Raw genomic sequence first — 21685 nt, forward strand, 5'->3', positions numbered from 1 at the left:
GTCTTGCCGCCTGGGCAGGGGCAGCCTTTGCAGGCAACGTTCCCAGGGGCCCGGACCTCCCTCCTGGGCTTGAGAGCCTCACCCTTCGCAGACGAGTCTCCTTAGGTTAGAGAATCTGCCCGCGGTCCTGGAAACTTCAATCCGCCATTTTTCGCTCCGCTTCGCTGTCCGTTTTTACCGCTCCGGCGGGGGAGGGGCGACCCGCCGAGTCACTGTACTTCACAAAGTTCTCTGCGTTCCAGGGCTACTGCCCCTTCGGGGACGCCTCCCCTATGGGAGAAACTCCCCGGGCAGCTTTGAGTTGGTCCCAAGTCACTATCTCCTCTTTTGAATCTTGAGTCCTGGAGCAACATGAAATGCAGCCGCCCTCTAGTCCGCCATCTTGAACCTCCTCTCCCAGTAATTCTTAAATTTGGCCTTTTCATGATATCCCATAGTTCTTGGAGATTCTGTTCATGATTTCTTACCATCTTCTGTTTGGTCAACTTTGTTTTCAAGGTTAAATATTTTGACTTCATTGTCTGACGTTCTGTCGTCCAGGTGTTCTATCCTATTGGTAGTGCTTTCTATGGAGTTCTTAATTTGGTTTATTGTTTCCTTCATTTCAAGGATTTCTGTTTGTTTTTTTTTCAATATCTCTCTTTATTGAAATGATCTCTTGCTTCCTGTATTTGGTCTTTTAACTTTGATTGGTGCGATCATTCAATGCCTACATTTGCTCTTTCATCTCATCATCAATGCCTGCATGTGCTTTTTCATCTCATCGTTTGCTTCCCTGATCATTTTAATTATGTACATTCTGAACTCCCTTTCTGTCATTTCTTCTGCCATGCTGTCATTGGAATTTATTGATGTAGCATCTAGATTTGTTTGGGGCATTTTCTTCCCTTGTTTTCTCATATTGTTCAGGTATCAGTGGACTGCTGAGATATTGCAGATTTCCTCTTTTGACTTACAATGTCCCTGAAGATTTCTAGTATATCCCCTCTTAGCCTTCAGTAGTCTGAAGTCTTAGAGAAAGTTGATAATGCAGTGCTCCACCAGGAAGCTGCCTCTCTAGGGGTGGTGGCCTTCAGGTGGGGTATATTCCCTGCTAGTAGGCAGAGGTGCCTCTACTTGTTGACCAATGGTCATCCATAGGCTGCGGGCTGAGGCAAGGCCTGTTTGGGCCTGTGTGTCTGGTTTTACTGTCCTTGTGGGAAAACCTAACCCAGCAGGAAAGACTCACCCAGTGGGAGGTCTTGCTGGTCAGTTCCTCTCCTAGAGTTTCCCCTCAATTCACAACTACCACCTGGGCTGGGCAGCCTTCCTCTGCAATGTTCCCAGGGGCCTGGACCTACCTCCTGGGCCTGGGAGCCTCGCCCTTTGCAGATGAGTCTCCTTAGGATGCCCCTCTTCAGAGAAGCTGTGCATAGTCCTGGAAACTTCACTCCACCCCTCAGCTTCTCTCTGTGTGGCTCTTCCACCAAGAAGCCGCCTAGGTCCTGGGACCCTGCTCTCCACCTAATCGCCTGGCTATGTGGCCCCTCCTATAACAGCCACCTAGAGCCCCATACAGTCGCTCTGAGTCCCAGCAACCTGCCGTGCTCCTCCTTCTCCTCCAGGCAGCTGCCCGGAGTTCCAGTGCAATCACCAGGAGTTCGAGAAACTCACTGTGCACATCCTCCTCCTGACAGCCGCCCGTAGCCCTGGTGCAGTCACTCCAAGCCCAAGCGACCCACTGTGTTCCTCCTCCTCCTCCTCTGGGCAGCCCCTCGGTGTTCAGGAGTGGTTGCTCTGAGTCCAACAGCTTGCCGCACACCTCCTCCTCTAGGAAGCCGCACAGAGATCCCGGTAGATCGCTTCGAGTCCAAGTGTCATGCTGAGTGACCTCCTCTACGATGCTCCCAGTTGTCCAAGTTCAGTGCCCCAGTGGCGGGAGGGGTGTCTCGTTGGGCAACTCTACTTCACAAAGTTCCCTGCTTTCCGGGACAACCGCCCCATCCAGGATGCCTCCCCAATGGGAGAGACTCACCTGGCGGCTTTGAGTTGGTGTGAAGTCTCTTAATATCTCTTCTTGAATCCTGAGTCCTGGAGTAACATGAAATGCAGCCACCCTCTAGTTCGCCATCTTAAAGTCACTGTAATACACCCTTAAAGCAATAATGGCAAATGCAGTAGAACTTCAGGTAGAACAATCCTTGCTGCTAATGTAAACTCATTCTCAGATAGGCAGTGAGGGTTGGAAAAAAACACACGAATGTGCTATAAATAGAACCACAGACTTCTCAGGAGTATAAGAAATCCCTTGTAGAGTCCATAGGTGAACAAGGGCCAGCTTCCTTAACAGTGAGCAACAGGGAGTGTGCTGCCAAGTCACTGTCTTCACTTCTGACTCTGAGTTTACATCCTTTCCAAATGGCACAAGCCTCATGACAATCCAATGAATCAACAGACACTTGAGGAATATTAATAAACAATTTTTTATTTACTATCACTACAAAGAACTTCAGCAAGAAGGGAAATAAGTTTAGGAAATAAGTTGAGTGAAAATTTGTAGCGTAACAATCTGTGACCAGATATTAAGACAGAAACATCAAACTTGTGAACACCATTGCTTTCTATCAACTGGACTGGACTCAAAATAGGATAAAGGAAACACATGTTCTTAAAGAATTTCCACAGGAAATGTTCATACTTTATGACATTCTAAATCATTTAGCAAGTATATATGCTACATTAACTAAAACACAGGTATTCCTTATTGTACATTTGAAAGTTGGAAGGCTACATTAGCTTAAGTGGTGATCATTATTTAAAAGGGGAATGATACTTTAGAATGTTTTGGCTCAAAAACGCAGACTGCCAAGGCAGCTTACTTCTAAAAATAAATCCTTAAGACTTTTGGATTTCAAAGCCAATAATCCCTTTACACAATGAAGAGTGCACAGACCACATTCTGACTAAGCGTCAGAGGTGATGGTTACAGGCCGTTTTAAAGCCTGCGAACAGTACTGGCTACTGCTCTGAGAGGCAGATGAAGGCTCATCTCTAGAGCCTGAAGGTGTCAAGTCTCTTGCAGCAGGTGATGGTGAGTAGTCTTGGGGACCATGGTTTGGGGGTGGTAATCGAGTACCAGGAATAAAGTACTCTCTCAGACCAAATGAACCTAAAGGTCTAAGTGGTATGGGTCCTGGTAAAAATTCCTGAGCGTCAAGAGGCAGATCCCATTTTCTAGGTGGAACACCTGGTGCATATTCTCTTAAGCATAGTGGTGGATGTACAGCAGGACCTGAAAATAAAAAGGAAGTAAAGTAAATACCCACAAATGTATAAATGAGGATGATTTCAAGTATGTTAATATAGTTTCTCATCATCTCCCAAACCTAGAAAATCAAGTGGTGACATCCTGCCTTGACAGGAGAGGCAGACTGAGCTTGAACAAATTTAGCTTTTAGCCTATGGCCAACCAGCCATGAAGCAACATAGGAAGGATTTAAGCATGGCTCTACTTAGCTCCAGGCTTGTCATTTTTGTATCCCCACCATATAATGGCAGAATTATTTCTATCTCAAAAGACCTCCATTTTTATTTGGAAGTACTATACACCAAGACAAGAGGATAGATTATGAAATAAGAACTTCATGGCATCAAAGAAATTTTGATAAAAGGAAATGCCACTGTCTACTACTGTATCAATTAAAAATTCATGGTGTATTTCAGCATGGACCTTATACATGCCATCAGAATCAAGGTGCATGCCCTCCTGGATAAGACCTTCCACAGTCACCTAATTCAACTCAGCAACACTTATTAGGTCAGTGTTAAATCCTCCTTAACATTTCTCTCTGAATTTTCTCAAGGTGAGGAGGGTTTGACTTTTCCTTTGCTATATTCTGTAACCTATTGCTTATGCTTCTATCATGGGTGGTTACAACTTTATGTTGTAGGCTGTACATATCTGTGATATTGTCCGTCTTATCCACTTTTCCATCCATTGCAGTACATAGCAACTGATTTCCAACAAACATCTGCACAAGTAATTTTTCTGGTTTTCCTGTACATAGCCGCATTCCATGTCTATATAAGAGAGAGCTACTGCCTATCATGGTATAAGATATTGTAGTGCCTGCCCCATGTGCCCCAAGAAACTGGAGGAAAAGCTAAAATTTACTCAGTCACCTTTGTTACTGCACAGTAAAGCCCAGAGATAGCAATTGGTTTAGCAAGGAATAGAAAGAAAAGATGAATATGATTTACAGGTCAATCAGTAGTATTCAGATCATCATACCAAATGGTGGAGGTTCAAAAGGCCCACGGAGCTGAAGTGGCCGAGGAAGTGGCCCAGGTAGTGGCCGAGGTGGCGGTCCATATTGAACAGATGGTGGTAGGGGCCCTCCCACAGGGAAGCCCATGAGAGATACCCCTGGGAAATGAGGGGGACCTTTGGTAGCCATATTAACCTGTAATTTAAGATTTGAGAGCAGTTAGTTTTAAAATTCCTGTATATTAAGACAAAGTACCAACAAGGTAAACGCCAAAACCCAGGACAGGCACCTGTCCAGAGAGCACCATCAGTGCAACAAAACTCTACCACTCCCACACGTTCCCATCGACAGCTGACAGAGGTTAGAAGGATACCGCAAGAGCAAGCAGTGTGTGTTATCGATTATATCTGCATGGGAAAGGGAAAGGCAAGAAGACTGGCAGAAGGTATTAACAGGTGATTTCTGACCAGTACGTCATGCTCTATACACTACAGCAGATTTCAAAGGGAGCCCCTCCCCAAACACAGCTCTTTCATCACAATAGCTCAAGACTTGCATATTAAGAAGGTACAGAACATAATGAAAACTCCATTCTCTATGCATGTAATAATAGCTATTGTTCAGAGTATCTTCGGAAGCCTTTCATATATCATTCAAATTCCCAGAACGTTTAGTGTCTTATTTTAACTAAGTGGGAACTGAGGCAAATTTGCTGAAGGTCTCAGTGCATGTAAAAGACCTGGCTGGAACTCAATCCCAGGTTTGCCTCTAAGCTATGCTCCTCCCACCTCTACTCCTCTCTATCAAAGCGTCTCTACTCTCTTAAAGTCTTCAACTGAGAAGGGGCTTGGGATCTTATCTAAGGTGCGCTTAGATAAAAAGATTTCTCAAAAGATGTATGTTCCTGGTATAGACATACAGGAACTCGCAAGTATTTTCCAATACGATACTATATACACAAATTAGAAAGACAATACTTTAATATTTACTTTCATTTACAGTACACCATATGAGATAATGACTATTTCCTAGCAGAAGTGGGTTGGAAACTAAGCAATTAAATTTTTATTTTAATACAGAGCAGCAGAAGACCTACCAGATATAACAGTTACACAAGTAACTAAAGAATGCACTCATGTGAACAAATGAGTCTATTGCTTGGGAGTGGCTCAACAGGTCATTTCACATTATCATTATTCACTGAAACACTATTTCACTTCCAGAAAATCTGTTACCCATCTTATTTAAATCACTCAAAATCAGGTTTGCCTCCTACTGTACAAATGGAGGAACTCCTATACACCATACTCCCAAGGATAATAATGATGAATTATGTAATGTATAATGAATTTACTTTGCCTTAGAATATTCAACACAAAGTACAATGTGAAGTTGGAGTGATGACTGTTCACATTCTGAAGTTAATGATGGTTACACACAGTTCAGCAACACTCCCAAGTTAAGGAGAAAAGTACGTTCAGTATTGCATGCAGTTTAAGGCAAACAAGGTCAATGTCATGTTCCTCATACCCTTCCCAGAAATACATAGAATAGAAATTCAGTTCAGTCCTCAACCTCTAAGTACTTACTGGTCTTGGATGCTCAGCCAAAGAAGTAACAGTGGGAACTGAGGGGGCCTCGGGTTCGTGGGAAATGATTTGCTTTTCAGAAAAACAAATGGGATAGGACAAATAGAACACAAACAGGGATGATGTAAAGAGCAAGTGCTGTAGAAAAGCTACACTTTCTTGCATGACCTCATGATTCACAATGCCTGAAGAATTTACCTTGCCCTCATCCACCACCTTGGCCAGAGAAGAGCTCCTGGAGCTGCTGTTCATGGGAGCTGGACCACGTCCTGGGTCTGTTAAGAGGTCACAGAATGAATTTAGGATCATTCCAATGTAAAGAGAATAAAAATCCTGCATCCACAATCCTAGAATCTTTGAAATGACTTGGTCCCTTACCAGAGGCAAAGCATTTCCCAGATGCCTCAGAAGACAATTGAGGACGAGGTCCACATTCTATAATTTCAGTAGAATATCCAAATGCGGGGGAAAAAACACTTGAAACAGTTTATTGCAAAGCAACATGTGAACGCTCACCAAATTCACTTCTAGGCGTATCACTTCCACTAAGAGTACCAGAGACAGGTTCCCAGCTGGCTCTGCTGTCAGTGGAGGGGAATATTCTCCAGCACTCGCAGAGGATGGGCCAAAAGGCTCATTCTTGCTCAGTGGACCTAAGGACAATGATGTCTTGTTTCCACTTAAAAGCAGCCTTTACACTGCCCGCCCTTTAGCAAGTCAGTCAGATTATTTCATAACCATTACACACAGAAATAAAAAGTAATTTACATACACTGTACAACAAGAAATAGTCTACCTCCCTTACAAAGTGCTCCCTACCTCTCCGGGGAAGGTGTTGTGTCTTTGCTCTACCCGCCATTGGTCTTGTAATCACAGGTTCATCTTGCCACATTGCCAACTTTTGGGTCATTTCCATTAATCTTGAATATTGAGAAAGAATGGACTTAAATGTGAAACAGTAATCTACTCCTTAGATACTACCTAGCATAGCTTTAAAACACTATAAAACATACAAGAAGGTATCAAAATCACATACTTGTGTCTCAAATTAGCAGCTTCCCTTCTCTCTTCAGCTATAGCTCTTTCTGCAGCATGAGCTTTGAGCTATTAGAGAAAGAAATATTCAAATTCAGAGGTGATAGGCTATACACAAAATAAGAAAAGGGGGGAAAGACTTACCCAGTTATCATGAGCTTTCTTCTCATAAGTGGTGATCTGAAAAAGAAAATACATTAAAAAAAATGTTTAGGAACTCATTATACTAGCTAGCCTATAATGGTCTGTATTAGATATCAGAAAATTCTGCAACTACACAACAGTATTAATCACTACCTGATTCTTAAATGAGCGGTCTGCTTTCTGTAACTCCTCCTCCATTGCTTCAATTCTGCACCTAAAATTTATACTTGGTTTTATTAGTCAAAACAATTGAATAAAATCTGAAAGAATCTGACCATGTTCCCTTTACTCTGTCAGTTATACTTTTAAAGACTTCATCATACATAAGAAAATCACTTTATATAGTTATACCAATCATGTGAGATCAAAACTAATATTACAACCAGGTGCAATGGCACACACTATAATCCCAGTGACTTGGGAGACTGAGGCAGGAGGAATACAAGTTTGAGGCCAGCCTCAGCAATTTAGTGAGAATCTATACAACTCAGACCCTGTCTTAAAGTAAAGAAAGGTCCGGGGATATAGCTCGGTGGTAAAGCGTCCCTCGGTCCAATCCCCAGGATCAACAAAAATAAATAAATAAATAAACATATAAAACCTAATACTATCTAATTGTTTTCTAACTTAACTGCAAGAGATTCTGAATTGATAAATTATAATTTCCTTAACTGTTCATCAATGTCTACTCAAATAATTTTGCTAGGCATATCTTCTTCCTTAAAACTTTTCTTTTTTAAAATTATATCCATAGAAGATTTCAGAGGTCTATCAAATGGCACATTAATGGTTTTAAAACACTGCATAGCAAATTGCTTTCTTAAAGAATTACTCTAACATATAAAACCCTCAGAACTGTTTACATGAACCAAGTTCCCATATGGTCTTGCCAGCATTTGGGTATAAGTCAACTTTTGTTAACATTTTTCATTTCTTCAATTGAAATTTATTTTTCTTCTGTGTGAATTGAATGTATTCATATCCTCTCATTACTTATACTTCTGTGCTCTTTTCTTCTACATCATGTCAAATCAGATAAAAAAGAAAGCTATCACTAGAGTTCATTAGACATTGAACTCACTTGTAAGTTTTAACTTCCTGTGCAGCCAAAACTGCCTTTTCATCCGCAGCTGACAGCCGCTGTGCTCTTTCTTGTCTCTCACACTCTTGTCGACTCAGTTTCCTAAAAATAAAACCAGTTTTCAAGTCAAACTTTCTCTTTTCCCCTAGCAGTGTGTATGACTGCTCTATTCAAATGTCACCTCCCACCCTTCTCTAAAATGCTTAGGATTATAAAATAGGAAGGAATTCAAACCTGCAATTTAGGAAATCAAAACTGGTAAATCACTTACATTTTCTAACTTCTGCTCTTAATTCTCTAATTACCAGTAAATAAAACAAATGTAAAAACAATATGTGCCCCAAGGGCAAGTCTCCTAGGCTCAAGATGATGAAAACTCACTTTACTTCTAAGTGGAAAGTCAGGACTGATCAACCTAACACAAACATATCAGGATAGAGCAGGGGAGAATTCTTTGTCATTTCTGCCATGGCTAAGTACATCTTTGTCATGCAGGAATTTGTTTCCCAATCCAAGACTGGTACCAAGATAGAGTCAGTCAGAAAGCTTTTCTGAACATGTCTTCTAACTATACAATTCACCACAGAACATTTTCACACTTTAGACACCAATTTCAAAAGAATTGTGATTAAGCAAAAAGGCAAACCTGAGTTCTGACAATGTCTATCAACCACAAAAAGAATCCAAACTGACCCATGATCAGGATATTATCTACTGACAACAAGTTTTAACATTGATCATGAAAATCAAGACATTCATCTACTATAACAAAGGTAGACACATTTAACGGTTTAAAAAATACTTTCTGCTATCCCTGCACTGCTTTAGCCATAGTTCCAATTCAAAAGATAAGTAACTTGAAACTTAATTTTCCATGAATGAGAAGGAAAATTAGAAGAATTATAGTAACCAAATAGAAAAGGGAGTTATGTAGTCTTTTATAACTGCTCATTTAATTCTTCAGCAAATATTTTGAGTGTCTGTAATATACTAGTTACCTTGTAAAATGCTAAAGAAGAAAGAAGCTCACAGTTAAAGATATAAATGATGACTCGGCTGGGATTGTGGCTCAGTGCTAAAGCGCTTGCCTAGCATGTGTGAGGTACTGGATTCTAGTCTCACCACCACATATTGAGAAGTGAAGAAAATAAAGGTCTGTCAAAATTTTAAAGGGAAACAAATATAAATGATGACTAAAGGAATATAATAATTTCCCCCTGACTGTACCTTAAGAAGGAATTTGGAAAATACTGAGTCTTGAAGAAGAGGAGAGAGAATTTTGTTTCCAATGATCAATGAACTAGCCTGAGAGCACTAAGAACAATCAAACCACCTTGAGAAGAATACCCAGAATGTGTTTGAAGGGATCAATGTTGATAAGGCAGGGAAGATATGTGTATGTGGCCAAGATCCATTAGAAAAAGGAATCTCAGAAACACAATTAAGGTACTTTTCTCTTAGGTTCAGTCACACACTGAAGACAACACAAAGATAGAGTCTGAACAAAGCCTTCATTAAATTCCTGGGCTCACAGAAAAAAGTATTTAGGGCTACAAGTAAGGGTGACCCCCAGTAAAAGTCCTAGGCTTTGGGTTAAGATTAGAAAGTATTCCACACTTGAAGTAATGAACAGATAAAATACCCACAAGGAACAATACTGAAACACTGAAAGGACAAATGTCATTTTTGAATGATCTTAATTGCCAATTAGGTTCAAGTGACAATCTTACTGAGAGTAACGTCAACTCTTTTCTATAAGGAGATAACTTCAGGAGCTGGAGATGTGGCTCAGTGGTAGAGTGCTTGCCTGGCATGTATGTGGCCCTGAGTTTGATCCTCAGCACTGCATATAAATAATGAAATTAAATTACAAAATCCAATGACAAGGAAAAAAAAAATTTTTAAAAAAGAAGATAACTTCATCATCTCAAATTTCATCTATAATTGTCACAGCATTTGCCAGTGAAAACTGACAGGGCATTCCAGAAGAAAAAATTCTATGAGCAAACTCTAACCAAAAAGGGAACCCCAAAAGGGTTATCACACATGTTTTAAAATCACTGTGACTTTACATAGTCTGGGAAGTAAAGTAAAGATTATGAATTTCATCAAATGAATAGAAACTCCAAAACTAAGAAATAGATGGATGTGGTGGCCTACCTACACTCCCAAATAATTGGAGGTAGAGGCAGAAGGATGAGATTGAAGATAGCTTGGGAAACACAGTGAAACCCTGTCCCTTATGACAAGAGCAAGGAAGCAGGGGATATAGCCAATGGTAGAGCACACGCTCAACGTTATGGTTTGAGTTTGTGGGACCCACAAATAAAACAAACAAAAAAACCTGAAAAAGGCTGGGGTTGTGGTTCAGTGCTACAGTGCTTGTCTCACACATGTGGGACACTGGGTTCCATCCTCAACACCACATAAAATAAATAAACAAAATCAAGGCATTGTGTCCATCTACAATCACAGCAGTAGTTTTTTAAAAATCTGAAATATAGTAACTGACATTATTAACTTATTACTGAATGATTTTAGCAGCAGATTTGAGAAGTAAAATAAATCTTAGCACTTTTAAGCTAGGTCAGAAGTAAATATCCAGAATGAAAAAAACTCAGAACGTGGGAGGCAGGGGAAATCAACTTCTAACATGCTTTAATGAAATTAGAAGAGAGAATGACGTAAAATTAACATTTAGAAAAAAGACCCCAAAATTCAAGAGATGGTTAGTGGCCCTGAGCAGCATAAATGCAAGAGGTAAGGGGGTGTGGGGAGGACTACACCTAGGCACTCCCTGATACAACTGTTAAAAGTCAGAGAGAAATGACTACAGGAACTAGGGCAGGGATTAGACATTTGACAAAGGAAACAACAATGATAATGGACTCCTTAAAGAAAAAATTTAAAACACAAGATAATTAATTGAAAGTACTAAAACTAAGGAACAGTCAAAATTGATCAACCAGAAGAAAGATCCTTTAAAAATGGAAACTGGTTTTAACTCTGAGCACGAAGCTTAGAATGTCCACCTACTATAATACAGATTATAAAGGTAGCAATATTTAATGGATAAAAATGCTCTTCTCTATTTATCCTTATACTACACTCTGATACACTCATCAAATCTTTCATTAAAGGACAATGTTCAAACAGAAAGAAAGTAATTTCAAAGAAGAGATCAACAATGTAGAATGAAGAACTACAGAAACTCTAAATATGTGTATAAATTGAATGAATGGTGAAGGAATGTCTTGTGGAGTTTGCAGTATATGAAGTACTCACATCCATTACCATGACAGTATCTAATCTAATCCAGGAGCTACTGAAAGCACAGAAATAAGTAAACCTTTTAATCTATGTCAGGTTTTTATGACGTTCAGGATGTATGGCATGGCTTTTAAATTATAAGAAGATGAATATAACAATCTGTGACTACAACAAAGCTTACACAGGGGATGAGAAAAACAATTAAAAATATTTAAACTATTCAAAAGATACAAGAAAAAAAAACAGGTCATGAAACAGAAAGCTAATTCTTCATAAACTTCAGGCACATATTGACATAAATGGACTTGTATTTTAGAAAGTCCACTTAAGAGGTTGTAAAGAAAATTAATTAGAATTTGAAAGTAATTATATAAAGATGGAGGATGAAGACAGGTGATTAGTTAGGTAGTAACAGAAAAGATGACCCAGGCATGAGCTAACAGTGCCTGGGGATGAGTAACAGAGTACAAACCACAGAGCGGGACTGAATGGATTTTGCAGGAATTGAAGAAAAGTGTGCTACATTTGACTGCATCTCAAAGAAAATCAACTGCCATTTAGGTCATTCAGATTACTAGTAGGGACAGAGAAAAAAGGTGTTCTTTAAAAAAAAAACAAGTGATGAAACAAGAAATGTTTCTCTGAAGCCGGCCGAGCATTTAGAACAAAATTTTGAGATTCTAAACAGGTTGCTTGGAGAGAAAGAATTAGAAAAGTTAAGGGCAAGGTTTCAATGTTTAATGGCATTAGGCAGTAGAAGTCAAAAATACCTAAAAAGAGTTAGGTCTGTAAGGTCTGTCTTTGCTTCACAAGACAAAGACTGCTATATATATGACGAAGAATAAAATATAGTAGCAAATGCAAAATCTGACACAAACAACCTATTATTAGGGAATTCAAATATTTTTGTGGATAAAATCTTCAAATGAACTCCCAAATTATATCTTTCCAAAGAAAACTAGCTCAGTGACATGTATATGTCAGAAGATTAATATATAAAAAAATACTAAAAATGAGCACTTCTGTAATCAGAACTGCTAAGGTCCTCGTCACAGTTCAATTGTTCAGTGTGAACAGCTGAGATATCCCAGTCCAAAACTTTACTTCAATAATACCTTCAGTAAGTAAATTTTATTCCTTTTAGAAGTTTTTATTCTGAAAAATGCCATCCAAATCACTCAGGATGTTAAAGGTCAATAGTTAGAGATATAAGTTCAAAACATATTAGAATTAAATGACTGATCACAATGAAAGGAAACTGAAATAATGGTGGGATTGGAGGAAGCATCTGGATCTTCAAAAGAGGTATTTCCACATCAGTAACTGTTAGTACCAGGTAGCCACTCCCACTTCATAAGAATCTGACAATTGGTTAGATGGAAAGAACAATGCAAGTAATGGCACACAAACCACAAAGGGGAAAAAAAAAAAAAAAAACCAAATCTCTATTAATTGCAACTGGAAGAAACTGTAAATATTCTTTCAAAAAGATAAAATCATCTGTACGAGGTCACAGAGTGATAGCAATAACAAACAATGAAAACCTTACCTGTGCAGAGCCATCTCCTCCTGCTGGTACAGTTCATTTAAAATATCCACTTTCTGACTCAGAGTTTTGCACTCATCTTGCAGCCCAGCTTTAGCAGTTTGGAGTGAATTGCGGTCATCTTCTAATTTCTTTATTTGGTCTGTTAAAAGATAAAAGAACTGATCTCTATATGTGTACGAGAACTTGAGAACTTGTTTGAGGGTCAGTGCTGAGAAAAATGAGAAGCAAGAGAGTAAAAAGCCATTCTTTATCTTTCCATAAGATTTTGAGACTTCCCCGCATATGGCAATTTCATCTCCAGAAGAACCCACCTTCTAGGTTACACTTTGCATTCATCGAGGCTCTGAGCTTCAGTTGTAAAAGTTTTAGATCCTCTTCAACTAGTGATATTGCAGTTTGTGTCTAAAAATTACAGAAGAGAGACATACTCTTAAAAGTGAGGCACAGGAAGCATTCACAGGCACTATGGGACTCTCACAAAGAACTATACCTGAGAGACGTCCATCAGCTGCTTAATTCGAGTTTTCACCTTCACACTCTGGTCACCTGAAAAACAGAAGATGTTAACTGCTTTTCATTTCCTTGCTTTTTAACTCTATATTCTCCCAACATCCCCAAACTAAACAATGACCACGTTTAAACACTGAAAGGAAAAAATCAACTGAACAACTAAACTGAGTAAATTCATTGACTCAAGAGAACTGCAAGCTTAGATTTAAGAAAAAAAAATGAATTCCTAGTTTGTGCAATAAAAATGTGATCTGTGCTACTCTTGTAAGATAAAAGTCTTTCTTCTCGCACACATCTGTCTCCAACTGCACAAGTAAGTGTCTTATTTAGAAAGATTCAATCCTCTAGTTTATCCTTCAATCTACCAACAGGTGTGGTGTAAACCACTCTATGCAAGCTATATCCAACTTGGGAGAGAACATCTGGAAATATTTTTCCACATTAGTAAACACTGCTACCCCATCCTCTAGGTTCCTTATAGACTCTAGCCTCTGTTCTCACACCCTTAGTTTAAGGCTCCAACCACCTCACTACTCTTAAAACTGCCATGGGTCTTAAAACCACAGAGCCATAGAGATGATGAGTATCAAAATCAAATATCACTTGCATAAAGTTGAGAAACACGTGTCTCTTACTGTACAATGTTCAATACTCAGAGGTGGAAGACATGACTATTGCTCTGCACTGTACTTACCTAGTTCTCAATGGGAACTTCACAGGCCTATTCTTCACATGCCTATTGCTACACTACACCCCAGCAACCCACCTCTGCCAATGCAACAGATGTTTCTACAGATCCAGGGAGATGCACCTACAATTCTGCACAGAGCTTAAGAAGAAATTCAGTCAGCTGAGAAGTGGCATCTGTCTACTTAAAAGACAGGACAGCAAACAAGAATTCAAACTCCCTGAGACCAATCTTACCTCCTACTTCTCCATTGGCTAGTTCATCTGACTCACCTCCTCCTTCATTTTGACCCTCACATTCCGATTCAAGTTCTATCCGATTCAGCTGTGTAATATAATTAGTCAAAGCCTAGAAAAGGTTGGAAGAGTCTCTCAATTTTAACTCGGAAGCTTTCAGGAGAATTCCTGAGACCAAGCATGTATTTGGAGAATAAACTTACATTAATATTATCATCTTTGTGAATAACAGCTACTTCTATATCTCTCTGGGACTTCTCAAATGATTTTATTTGCTCACTGAGCTCAGCATGTGATTTACTCCAGTCTTGGATTTCCTGCTGCAACTGAAAAGTCAAAACATGTGAATTCCTATGGGTTAGGGTGGGGTTTTGCCCTGGAGACATCAGGACCACAAGATTTAGATACCTCCTTGGTAGCCTGTCACTAAGAGTTGAGACCTCAGTTAAGGAAGAGAGAAGAGTGGCCCCAACTCTCAGAGCTGCAGTAAGAACATCAGAGCTGTGAAGGAAGTTGACCCTATTGATTGCATTCCCCAGAAAATTGCTGCCAATTCAAATCACTTCCTTCCAGTAGGAATGGATGGGCATATGTGACTGGCTCCTGAATTCAGACTCCTTATCATATAACTTTCTCTTGGCCCGTGAAGAAGTAACTACTCAAAAAAGGGTTATAAAATACTTAATATTCTGTGTGAAGAAGTTTCTTTGAGGCTATCAAGTTAATAACTGATTGATGTTTGATAAGAAAAGACCAACACTCTAAGGACTGAAATAAGCTGTACAGAAAAGAAAATTCCAAACACATGGAGAACACATATATGCACTCCATTTGGGGAGAAAGGTTTAAATTTGCACATCTAAGAAAAGGTCTTGCATGAATAATTCCTTACCTTAAAAACAAATCCAAGAAACAAGGTAATAATATTCACTTCCCTACATTATGTATGACATCAATTTTTCTTTACCTGCTCTTTCTTCTTCTTAAGCCTAGCATTTTCTTCCTGAACCCGATGGCATTCACACTTCACCTTGTATTCACTAAGCTTAGCTTCATGAAGAGCAATTTGAACCTAATGCAAAACACCACAGTTAGTGAATTTATTCCTCAGAAAAAAACAAAGTTACACTTTCCCAAACCAGACATCATGTAGTTCTCATTTTTTGCACATTTTAGCACACCTTAAATTTCTGGTCTTCAACCAAACTAATATGTTGTATTAATATCCTGTAGCAAGTGTTGGCAAGTTTACCTGTGAAAATTCTGAAGCATTCATTGAAATAACAGCCTTTAACTTCTCTACAGAGTTCTTCTTTTCTATTATCTGCCCAGTGAAAACAGAACACAAAATATGCATGAGGATTTCAGTAGAAATACTGATAGAAATATACATATATGCTAAAAAAGATAAGACAAAATGTATTTCAGCCCACCCCCTTACATTTCAGGTAACCAGACTAAAAGGTCAAAGTACAGAAAATGAAAATGAAATAAGGAAATAAAATTTTTAAGGGTACAGAAAATTAGTTACTCTTTTAAGTACACCAGTTCAAATTAGTAATTTTTTTCTAGTGATGGAGAAAAAAGATTTCCCAAGATCATGCTAAAGCTCTCTTGCCTGAAGTAAAAATGATAGAATCTAAGGGAGAATAGACAAAGCTCACATATAGAAGAATTCCAAAAAATTATAAAGATATTTGCTCCTCCAGGAAGTGGAACAGAATTCTTCACTCTTTGCAGTGCCTGGGATTGAATCCTGGGCCTTCTGCATGCTAGGCAAGTGTTCTACCATCAGCTGTATCCTTAGCCCTTAACTCTTCACACTTTCACTATGGACTGTACATAGTAACTTCCAAAGAATAGGCAAGGGATTGGAAGAATCCCAGTGGAGAAATCTGGTGAACACTACCTCAGCTAGGTCTGGGGGTGGGATATTTCAGAACACTCTCGACTATCTTTGCAACTTTTATGTAATTATAGAACTATTCTAAAGTAAAAAGTTTTAAAAAATAGGATGTTGTAAAACAAAACAGTATACAACACTCTTCGATGGGGCAATAGTTCCTGCATGTTTCAGAGGGCAGAGCAAAGCAATATGAAAATTATCCAGGATTGAGGACACAAATATAAAAATAATTTCTTGGATCAGTACTGAAAACTTCCACAAAATGGGCAGAAGCAGGTTCAACTTCCCTGACTTCTAATCTGACTTTACTTAACACCACGGGGAAAGTCCAACTTAACCCATTTTACAAAATACTTCAAAAGCCAAATTACACTAACATTTAGCCACCAAAACTCTTACCAAGTCCTCATTGTTGACATTCTGTTCTCTCTCAGATTCTAACACAACATGAAGACTTTTAGCTCTGTCCTCAAGAATCTCATTAGTTTCTTCAAGTAGCTTGATTTTATCCTAGGAAAACAGATGTCAAGATTAATAGTTACTCATTACATTGACTTTTGACTTTAGAATGTAACTCCCATAAAACAAGGGATTTGTACCTTATATTTCATTCCTGCGTCGGAGAGGACCATATTTTGTTTTTTGGTTTCGTGGACATGTTTCTTTGATTCCTTGATCTATGTAAAATAAAGTATTCAGAATTAAAAGATACATGTTATAGTCTTACTAAAACTCACTTCCAGGTAAGTGACCCCTTCCAGAATGAAACAAACATTTAAAAATGATTTAAAAATATCTCAACTATAAAACAGGTGGAAATGATTCAAGCTGGAATCAAGGGGGAAATAAACTAGAAAAATAATTGTACCTTCTGTTCAAAATTTGACACTTTTTGCACTAGTTCTTCATTTTCTTTCTTCATGTTCTTTAACTTTTCAGAAATTTGCTGTTCAGTAACTAAAAGAGGGGGGGGTCCAGATTATTACAATCACTAAATGAAATTCAGTTAAATCGACCGAAAGCAAAGACATGTTATCTGGCATTATGAGGAAATACTTCTTTGCATGACTATTATGCCCTTAAAAAGCAATCTATAGTTAACAGCAATAAGGGTGTGAAACACTATTAAAATTTAAGAAAAAAATAAGAACGATGATATTTCAATTGAAGCTCATTTCAAAGACGGGAAATACAGTAAAATGTAGTTTGATATTCCTCACTTCTTTTTTTCCCCTTCTTCTTTCCCTCACTTCTTAAAACACTTTCTTTTCCGAAAATGGAATCATTTCAAATTTATGTAAATTTTTGGCAAAGAAAAACAAAAGGAAAGCATACTGACTCACATTACCATTTTTTATCTACTCGAGTCTATGATTGAATGTATGATTAAATCATCAGCACACAAAATACTGTTCAAATGTACTACATCTGCATTACATCAATATTCATAGTGAATATGACCCAATTTAAAAATAATCATCTTCTTCCCACAATTTGGTCTTCCTCATCTGCTATCTCAGTTGGTACCATCAACATCTACTCTATTATCCAAGTTAGCAACCTAGGAATAGTAAAATTTTGAGGAGTTAAAAAAATAAGAAACATCAACAATTACTATCTACTTCTAACATATATACAACACACATCAAACACAAATACAAAGGGTTACTAAAAGTTACAGAAGAAGGCTAAAAATTTACCTTGATATACTGTTTCTTTGACCTAAAAGAGAGAGAAATAAAGATTAAATTGATGTCATGCATCTGCTTCAAAGAAACAGAATCAAAACCAAATAAGAATATAATACTGTCTGGTTCTGGATTAAAAAATAAGTAAAGGAGAATAAGCATTTCATTAGCCTCTGTCATATAGAAATACTAAGGTATGTATCTTATGCTACAGTGAATATATATCTATTCCAATCTTAACGACTTGAGAACTTACCTTTAATAATAGAAATGGCTACTATTTTCATAAAAGTACCCTAATGCTTCACGTACTCAAAATTGTTTATTTGATAATTCTAAACAGCCAGGATAAAGTCTAGGAACAATGACTTTTCAAAGAACTCTGAGGAAACAAAATTAAAGATATGCCACTTGTTTATTTTCTTAGATGTCAATGAACCTTTATTTTATTCATCTCTTTATATGTGGTGCTGAGAATCGAAGCCAGTGCCTCGCACAGGCTAAGCAAGGGCTTCTATCACTGAGCCACAATCCCCCAACCAACACGTGCTGCTTTCACTCACCAAAAAACATATTAGAACTCCAATTTCAATTTGGCTATTGGCTGAATTTAGAAATAATCTAAGAGGCTACATCACCTATTTCTGCAAACCACTAAAAATAGCGTAAGAATTCTTAAAAAAAAAAAATAAAGATTGCTAGAAGAAAATACGCAAGCAACAAGAGAAATAACAGTTAACATCTTCTGGAAAGAGCAAAACCTGAATTATTTCCCAAAGATGGCAATGAACTGTCACATAATAAAACCTAAGCAATAATTCTTTTAAAACTTCACTAAATTTCTTTGTAAATTAGCATATATTTCTCCTTTACAATGTTATAAATGGCGATGGGATACTCAGATGTATCCACAGATCATCCATGGTATCTTGGTAATACTGTAGACCCTAAAATACCACTTAGAGTGATCTTGTTATAGGAAAATACATTCGGAAAACTCCAACATAGAAAGAAATGGACATTTCTCTAATGAATCAGAGAGTAAGCTTTCACCCAAAATGACAGCAGGGGAAAATGGGAAGTAGCAAAAAGCAGGCATCTAAGGTAGGGACCAAAACTCCAAAGTCAAATGCTGAGACTGAGGAGCAGCAGCTAAGACCCAGAACCTACCTAATCTAGTGAAAATAGAAACAGGTGCCAGGGTTCTTGAAAGAACCAAGAGAGAAATAGAAAATGTTTTCATTTTTCCCTTTTCTCTTTACCTTTCTGTCCTCCTTTTTCCTTTTAGCTGAGAACCAGTTCAATGAGATTAGAAAAGTCCTCACAGGTATCCATGCAAAGGATTCTTCTTTTTAAGAAGCCATTTCTTTTTAAGTGCTTTCATACTCAATTGTACAAAGAGAGGAAACTTGTATTAACAATGGAATGTCCAATATGAGTAAGTAATCAGAAAAGGAATACTAAGATTTGGAAAGATTTGCAGCCAATGTTTCTGCCCACTTTAACTGTTGAGTTTCCACTGATGGCTTTTCATGTAAAGTTCACTTAATAATTTTCCTCCAATTATGTTAACTAACTACCAAGCAGAAAGATCTACGGTACAAACCTACCTATGTTTAAGCATATATACATGTATACATACACATACATATATGTACACATACACACATGTATAGACAAATACTGCTGAGAAAAAAAAAGACTAAGGAACAAAAAATGTAATATGTCTCTGGACAACATATAATCTATACATCCAAATAAAAAGCTATTTTCTTAACATATGACTGAATGACAAAATCTGGGAAATGCATATATAAAACACCTGAAAAATTACCTCATCTGCTTTTCATCATTTTGCTATATTCCTCTGCAGCATATTTTCTTGTGTATGTGTTTATATAACATACAGTTCATCAACATTGAAATCTTAGTTTCTGCTTTTTTCTACTTCACATTAAATTGTGAGCATTTTCTGTGCCTCAAAATCTTTGAAATATATACAGCTGCCTACTATTCCATTATACGAACATATGAGAACTTAAAAAGACCCCTGTACTGGCATAACTTGTGCTAAGTATTCAATCTAATACACAGTTCTGCTGAAAAACCTTACCGAAAATCTTTAAAGCATAGTTAGTTATTTGTTTAGGATAGATTACTAGACATATTATGCTACATAAAAGGATATTTATATAACTAATCCCATCTTTTATCTCACTTGAAGACTTCTGATACATATGAAACTACTGGTCAGAAATGGCTGTAAGAATTACCAGTTCTTCCCACTGTACCTACCTAATTCTTAATCTTTAGGTTTTGATACAAGAACTTATAAAATAAAGGTTTCTCCTTGAGATTTTTCAGGTTATCTTGTTTTCTTGTCTTTACCAACACAAAGATTACACTAAATTATTTTATAAAGTGAGTGTGACTTCAACCACTAATTTGTGTTTAAGTTAGTAAACTGGAAAGGGGAGGGGCAGTGACTACAGAATACCCCATGCATTTATGTGCTAAGGTAGAAGGAAGTGAATTTACTCACAACAAGAATAGTTCTCCAGAAGAAAATGGCCAATGAAACAATTCCCAAGAAGACACTGAGAAGTACAGGCTTCCACGGCAGTCCATAAAAATCAGGCCCAGGCTGAACACCATTGGGCAATGTGGCAACTAGCTGAAACAGACAAGTCAGAAGCAATGAGAAAACTTATATTCATAACAAGACAGTCACAAAGAATCATCATGGCAGTTCCAAAACCACCACCATCATCTGAAAACTACCTCATCAAAATTCTCCAATAGCTTCTTCAAGAGATAGGATCCTGGCAGTATCATATTTCTTGTTTGCCCGCAGTGTTTAAATACTTTAAATTGAGCATCTATTTCCATTTGGAATAGGCCCTGCCGACATCATATTGTCTAACACCTGGCTAGAATCCCTCCGTATGATACCTCTCTCACAGATGACCCAGTCTTTATGAGTAAAAAAAATTATGAACGACAAAAGCTTAAGTATATGCGGAATCTAACTTCCTTCTATGAAAGTCCATGTCTAACTCTAAATGTGCGCTCAAAGCGAGCATATCAAACACCAGCCTTCGCTCCTCTACTCCACACCGCCCTCCTCAAGTGTCCAGAGGACTCTCATTCTGGCCCCACCTCCCAACAGTCTCCAGAGGGACAAGACCTTCTGTGACCTCAGCTGCATTTGGGAACCTAGCGAGGGGCTTGCCACCTCTCAGTACTGCGTGACAAAGTGCAATGAGGAGAGCGTCCAGTGCACTCACCGGCTCGCTTAGCAATACAGCTCGGTGCTGCCTGCCCGGGCCTGACATGTTCCATTTCCCCGTCGCCCTCAGTCAGTGCAGCCACTCCGCTCACCACTCAGCCACCCGCCGGTCACAGCGGGGTCCCTCCCTACGAGGGCTGCGTAGAGCACCGTCAGGGGTCCCAGAAGCTCGGGGTCCCAGAAGCCTGGGGTCCCCGGGAGAAGCGGCGACCGAAGGCATGGCGGCTGGTACTGAGTCCATTGTACACGGACAGCTGAGCGGAAACCATCCTTCCCTGCTGAACCGCACAGGACTCAGACCTGTTCCGCCATTTCCTATTTGCGCAGGACGCAGCACGGGGGGACGGGTACTGGGAGTGACCCTCGCCTTCCCGCTTCGCTGGCGCTTCCCACTCTACGCCTGCAAAACACTTCATCAGGCGGTGCGGAGGGGCGGACCGCAGTGCTCTGGGC

At 38.7% G+C, this 21685-nt stretch overlaps 1 protein-coding gene across 1 annotated transcript; it reads right to left on the minus strand.

Moving 5' to 3' along the window:
• Positions 1–2454: 2454 nt before the first annotated feature.
• LOC124962383 (transport and Golgi organization protein 1 homolog) lies at positions 2455–21609 on the minus strand. The gene is given in 26 exon segments (XM_047521699.1): positions 2455–3271; positions 4271–4442; positions 5837–5908; positions 6035–6111; positions 6215–6271; positions 6347–6406; positions 6409–6489; positions 6656–6756; positions 6873–6940; positions 7016–7051; positions 7169–7229; positions 8097–8198; positions 12916–13054; positions 13227–13317; positions 13406–13461; positions 14350–14461; positions 14553–14675; positions 15317–15421; positions 15602–15673; positions 16655–16765; positions 16855–16932; positions 17124–17212; positions 17956–17977; positions 20486–20617; positions 21347–21409; positions 21411–21609. Coding segments are annotated over 26 exon segments (2472 nt in total). The 5' UTR covers positions 21474–21609; the 3' UTR covers positions 2455–2942.
• Positions 21610–21685: the final 76 nt, after the last annotated feature.

This window comes from Sciurus carolinensis, chromosome 12, assembly GCF_902686445.1.
Source record: "Sciurus carolinensis chromosome 12, mSciCar1.2, whole genome shotgun sequence".
In the NCBI taxonomy this organism is placed as follows: Eukaryota; Metazoa; Chordata; class Mammalia; order Rodentia; family Sciuridae; genus Sciurus; species Sciurus carolinensis.